The sequence below is a fragment of the Hippocampus zosterae genome, chromosome 2 (genome assembly GCF_025434085.1).
Source record: "Hippocampus zosterae strain Florida chromosome 2, ASM2543408v3, whole genome shotgun sequence".
NCBI classification, from domain to species: Eukaryota; Metazoa; Chordata; class Actinopteri; order Syngnathiformes; family Syngnathidae; genus Hippocampus; species Hippocampus zosterae.
In genome coordinates, this window is record NC_067452.1 from 23,862,927 (window position 1) to 23,869,564 (window position 6,638).

General features: G+C 42.2%; 1 protein-coding gene across 2 annotated transcripts in view; it reads left to right on the forward strand.

Moving 5' to 3' along the window:
- The window catches only part of LOC127595612 (protein kinase C and casein kinase substrate in neurons protein 1-like), a 29,030-nt gene extending 22,763 nt beyond the window's left edge, over window positions 1-6,267 (forward strand). For both annotated transcript variants that reach the window (XM_052057247.1, XM_052057248.1), the window contains 4 exons: window positions 752-872; window positions 2,901-3,007; window positions 3,284-3,480; window positions 3,721-6,267. In XM_052057247.1, coding sequence (XP_051913207.1) covers window positions 752-872; window positions 2,901-3,007; window positions 3,284-3,480; window positions 3,721-3,830 — 535 coding nt within the window. In that variant the 3' untranslated portion in view covers window positions 3,831-6,267. The remainder of the gene's footprint in view (window positions 1-751; window positions 873-2,900; window positions 3,008-3,283; window positions 3,481-3,720) is intronic.
- The last annotated feature ends 371 nt before the right edge of the window (window positions 6,268-6,638 follow it).

Here is a 6,638-nt window from a genome sequence, read left to right on the forward strand (position 1 = left end):
AAACAAGGCTTAAAACACTTTGTGACAACAAATAATATTTGACCCGATTTTCTCTGGAGAATTTGTCAGCGCAATCCCAACTACAGAAGCTGGCTCTAGCTATGTGGAATGTCAGCTCTCTGGCAGCCAAGGAAGTTGTCTGCTCCGTCAAGAAGTTCCGACCAGATGTAATCAAACGCATCTGGATAAATAGCTTGGATCCAGTCTTCTTGACAGGGGTTGAACTCTCTTCCACTCTGGAAATTGCCCCCAGTGAATGAGCCAAGCTGGTGTGGGTTGATTTCCCCTGGCTCAATGCCTGTTCACCTTGGTAGACGAGACAGTAGCTTCCCTGCGCCTTCGGATGCAGGCGTAATTCCTACTGTTGTTTTTGTTCATGCACCAAAAACAGTTTATAGCGAAGAGCGGTACAGCTTCTGCAATGACGCGAACTCTGCATCGGGCTGTCACGATAAAGAAGCAGCTGAATCTGAAAGAAAAGCTCTTAAGCTCTCAAGTTTTGGGCTTCCCCATTTAGGCTGTTACCCTTGCAACTGCTTGGTTGATCAGAAGAGAATGAAAGGATCGATGGCTCAAGTTTAAATTCATGAAAAATACAAGCTTCAGTTCAGGACTGCCATGATCCTAAAATAAGAGCACTCTCAGCTCACAACTTCAACGGAACTGTTGGTTTCATTTGCAAAGTGGACAGCGTCGTTGGGTGTCCTCTGGTGGATATTTCATGTCACTTTCTTTCTTTTTCATCCCCCAGCTACGCCACAATATACAGAGAATTGGAACGTACAATCCTGTCGGCAAACACACAAGAGGATCTGAAGTGGTTCAGCAACAACCACGGACCCGGCATGCACATGAACTGGCCCGCTTTCGAGGTACGACCAAATCTATTCCTCTCCCTCCTGCAAATGTGCCCTTGTGGATAACCCTGATTTCAACACACTAAGATAGATATGCAACAATAAGTGCACGATACAAAGTCAACGAGTCAACAGTATTTATAGAGCACTTTCAAACAGCCATCGCTGCATACAAAGTGCTGTACATGGAGCAATTTAACATGCACAATAAACAGTAAGACAAATCGGTAATAAAGACGGTAGAAAGCACCCAACAGTAAAACCAAGAACAAATCTAAGTCATGCTGAGTCGAATGCCAAAGAATACAAGTGAGTTTTAAGGAGGGCTTTGAAGATGGGCAGCGAGGAGGCTTGCCGAATGTTCAGTGGGAGGTCATTGCAGAGAGGGACCAGCAACAGAAAAGGCTCAATCCCCTCTGAGCCTCAGTTTAGTTCTTGGTACTTCTAATAATGTCTGGTCCACAGACCTGAGGAGCCGGGCAGGTGTGTAGGGGCGGATGAGCTCAGAGAGGTAAGGTGGCGCGAGATTATTCAGAGATTTGAAAACAAAGAAGAGGATCTTGAAAATAACTCTAAAATGAATGGGGAGCCAGTGAAGGGATGCCAGAGTAGGAGTTATGTGCTCCCTCTTACGAGTACCAGTCAAGAGGCGAGCAGCGGCATTCTGCACCAGCTGAAGGCGCTTAATGGAGGACTGGCTGACTCCAAAGTAAAGGGCATTGCAATAATCGAGCCGGGATGTGACAAAGGCATGAATTACTGTCTCAAAGTGTTCATGTGAGAAGAGAGGTTTTATTTTGGCCAGCTGTCTCAGGTGAAAGAAGCTGGATTTAACAACGGCACCAATTTTCCGATCGAGTTTTAAATCACTGTCCAGTTTAAGGCCCAAGTTTGAGACTGTTGACTTAAAATAAGGAGACAGGGGGCCCAAGTCTACAGGTTGGAATGTACAAGAGCCACTGGGACCAAACAATATCACCTCTGTCTTCTTTTCATTGAATTTCAAGAAATTAAAGAAATTGAAAGTGTGTAATGCACGCTGATTCAGAATATTCCTATTTGATAGAGAAATCTATTAACAAAATGTTATGATGTCTAAAGTTTCGGTTAATTTGGGCATGTCTGGACATACTCAGCGCAGAGGCAGCGGCCGTTTGGGCGGAGGGCCTTTTCTTGAGTAATCACGTCAAAGCAAGGGGGGCGAACAGATGGAAGAAGACTAGATTCAATTACAGAGTGGGAATGAACAAATTGGGAACAAAGAGTTGTTGAATACCAAAAGACTGTTTGGGAACAGCTGCCAGGTCCAAGTGATCATTTGTCATCGGCAAAGTCTGTGACTTGTGTATTCGGGTAGATCAGATCATTACCGAGAGGCCGGGCCGCGGGGCGCGGTATGCAAATGTCTGGGACAGTGTCTTTCTTTTATTTTGCAATAAAAGTTCGAACCGGCGGAGAGGGAGCCGAGTGTGTATCATCTGAGCAACTACCGTCGTTCGCTCTCAGAGATCCACTCCCGCCGATATTGAAGACAATTTTCCTGTGTGTCGAGTCATTTCTTTAACTTTGTCCGAGAAAATCTCTGACACTATTTTTTACCAGTATTCTGATATTTCTGGCAATTTGGAGCACCTACGGTATATTTGATGTGAAGTTTCCAGTAGAGCTTTTGGTCTATTAAGACACTCAAAAATGTCATTTCATAAACGCTTTCAACTTCCACATTGTCAATTTCTACCTTGATTTGTGCACTTATTTTCCAATTTGCAAATATTATTAACTTATTTTTTATTAAAGTTCAAAAATAGTTTATTTATGTCGAACCCGCGTTTTAATCATTGCACTTCAATAAAGAGACTCTCTAAATACTGCTGCAAGTCTTCCCCAGTGCATAAACTATTGTGTCATCTGCAAAAAAGTACACATTTCAATCACTCAGAACATCTTTGTTTAATAGGAACAGTTTGGGCTTAGCCTCAGGGGTGTCCAAAAACAAAAACAGCTCTTAATTCATATTCCACCTTTTGCATCATTTTTGAGCAGGAATACAACCCGGACCAGGCAAGTGCCCCTCCAAAGAAGAAGAAACCAGATGGAGCCCCACCCACTCCTAGCACGGATCACGTGGCTCCCCCTGGTGACCGAAGCAGGTTAGTTCCTTTGACTTTTCTTCAATCAAATGGAAATATACTGCATTTCGAATCATCTCTTCTTTGAAAGAAGGATGAAAATCATCTCACAGCATTGCTATTTCCTGGCAGCGCTCAATCATACCATGAACGTGAATCATGTTTTCTAGATCTGCTGTGAAAATCAATAAAGGTTTATGGTGAATGAATGGGTTTCATTTGTTTTGCTTGTCGCCCATTTAGTTTTGCACCTAACTCAGCACCGTCAATCTTACCATGTATATTGTGTTTCTCTAGCGTGAGCAGCTATGAGAAGAACCAAGCATACTCAACTGAGTGGTCTGATGACGAGCAGCCTGCTACCTACTCTGGCAACGAAAATGGTGGAAACGGAAACTCATTCGAGGAGGATTCCACCGCCGGGAAAGGCGTTCGTGTGCGAGCTCTCTATGACTATGATGGCCAAGAGCAGGATGAGCTCTCTTTCAAAGCAGGTAAATACCGGGAATGACATTTTAAAATGTTATTGTGCAACTGCACCTTGGTCGTTGTTTTGTAATGACAAAAGTGATCTGAAATTCCCGACGTTGCCTTCGACTGCACCCAAAGACGTTTTTCGATTGTCTCCAAAAATACGTTAAGGCACACGTCAAACCCTCTGAATAAAACGGACTCTTCTTTTTACCATTTGACCTCATCCTACGTTTTGACGAAGGTATGCTATGACTTGACAGGCGATGAGCTGACCAAGACTGAGGATGAAGACGAACAAGGCTGGTGTCGAGGTCGTTTGGACAGCGGCCGAGAGGGACTGTACCCGGCCAATTACGTTGAGCCGATCTAGGCCAGTGGCGGGACAAAGAAAAGACATGCTCCTGGAAGCAGCTTGAACCACACCATCCAATTGCACCACATATAGCCAGAGACTTAAGAGCAACACATCCCTTGACCAACAGATGCGCAAAGCAGTCATCAAAACTTAGTAAACTAAAAGACAATACATTGGTATACAGTATATTTTAGTCAGCTTTTGGGGTGGTTGGACACATTTCAAAACAAGAGTGGCAGTTATCCCTGTATATACACACTCAAGTCCAGACCTCGACAGGAACATATGGCTTCTCTGTGTAGCTGTATATAATGAACAATGCAGCGTATTTCAACAAACAGCCAACTGTAGTCTGTTGTGCAAATGCACGGTGAATATAATCAGTAATACCCATTCAACAAAGACGAGCTTCTCTAACCTGCATTGTGTATATACAGTATGATGCCATTTTTGTGAAGCATTTATTATTATTTTTTTTTAAATGCTGTGTGTGGTCAGTCATCATTCTTACATCAGGAATGCTGTGTCGTGTTTTCAGTAGCACAAACAGAATCCTCTTTTTATTTTTGGAAGTGATATTTTCCCTGCTCCGGTCCAACCCCTTTACCCTTGTGTGCAGTGTTATGTGTTTAACTGTTTCTGAGCGTGCATAGCAGCATGTGCTATGCAACAACTCCCATTCCTTGGACCCTCCAGCCTTGTTGAGGCCACAACCTGATGCAACCCTTACGACTACAAATGCAGACGTCACTTTGAAAGCATCGCATGCATCTGTTCCCATGAGAGGAAGCTTGCTGACGATAACGCTTAATTTTATGTTCATTTTGTCATCGTGCAATCCATTGAGAAGGGACATGTTTCCGCAGCAGTTTCGCATTCTAAACCTACTAACAACTACAGGTACTGTCAGTGACGAAGCAAAGCCGGATCAGCGCATCCTTTTTGAAACGAGTACTGCAGTCTAAGAGGGGTGTCGTATAATGCCTATGCCAGCATTTTTCTACCAGGAAGGGGTCAATGAAGGCCTGCTGAGCCCCAGACCATTGCGCGAAGACTAAGCCTCCTCAACAGGACATGAATGTACTAGTGTTCAGGCATGAAGGATCCATGCTGTCCAACGGAAAACACAGTTCTTCACTGTCAGAACCCCTTGACGAGTTATGTGGCCCGTTTTTATGCTGAGCCAAAGAATGACCCACCACCATCAACTGCATTTTCCCTCCATGCAATAACCTCACATATCATGTAACAAGATTGATTTGTAGCTGCCTCCCAGTACACCAAAGCTTCATTTGTCTTCACACCAGTGGCAATGACACAGGGGATCCTTTCGTCACCATTAATACACTGCACATGCACTGCTTGCAGTGTATTAAGGGGCTGCTTTTCATTTGACTTCAAAGTTTGAATCATATCTATGTTTGAGTTCAGCAAATGGATTTGTGTGTTGTCATGCCATGGGTTACTGCTAAATTTGCTCAAATGGTTAACAGTATGAGAGACACCTGTTTAGAAGCGCTGGGTTTTTTTTCAGATGTGTTGCTTTTGGTATCACAGTGAGGAGAAACACATCACCAGCTCACAAGTTGTGTCTTACCAGTCGAGTTGTCCAGCGAAGCAAAAAGGACTTGTATCAGCCATGTTCCATGCACATGTAAACACACACACACACACACACACACACACACACACACACGCACGCACGCATGCACACACGCACACACGCACACACACACACACACACACACACAGACAGACACACACACACAACAAAAACATATTCATCACACACAAAAAGTACCTGGTTACATTGTCGTTTTGAGGGAGACTTCTTTCAATATGTATGCATTGTGTAGAAAAAAATGTTAAAAAAAGATGCAAGTGATTGACTACGAAGACAAAATGTTGTGTTATATATGTAAATGTGTTTCATTCAAATAACAGCAATGGAAACATTAAGTAATGGACACCATACCGTATCAATTTTATGGCAATGGTAAGTGTATCATAAAAGCTCCACTCCAACCTGTCAGATTTGTAAATGAAGATGTAATTTAAAGATATTATTCTATTGTAACTGTACAACTGTGTTGAGTTGAAAATGAGACCTAACCATGTTGAGGCAGTAAAAATGTGTAAGTGTAAATGCTCTTCTTTTTTTTAATGTTGATATCTACCTTATGCACACAGGGGACCACAGCTCATGCTGTGGAAACCCTCTATTAGCAGTCCAGGTGATGTATGTTCATAGTTAGTGATGTACTTTAATCTCCTAACTGGTGTAGTGCCTGTTCATCTTGATGTAACAAGACGTTAATTTAAATATGCATAAAGATGATTATGATCACAAAGGAAATGACAATGGTGATGAAAAATCCCAATCAAATTTGTTGTGATGATGTCAATATTACGATATTGGTTTGAAAGGGGAACAAGTTTGTTTGAAAAAGCATGGCCCATGTTTTTTTTCTTCATTATTTTATTTATTTGCTTGTTTTTAACTGTTAGGTATGCATGGAATTAATGAACTCATTCGCAGAGGAGAGAAAAGAGCTCTAGATAAGATGAGACACATGATTGTGCAATGTATTTTTCAATAATTTATCATTGAGAAATCAGGAAATAAGAATTTCATTTTCTTTCTTTTGAAAGTGGAATAAGAAGTAGCTGCATGCATGGATCATTATCAATTAAAGACTGTTGTACTGTGGTAGAAGCTAAACAGAAATAAGTCCAAACTGGATTGAAGAAAAGGGGACATGTCAATATCTAGAACTGAGGGGAATTAAAAATATTTTGACCTAGAATCATGACCAGTCAAAA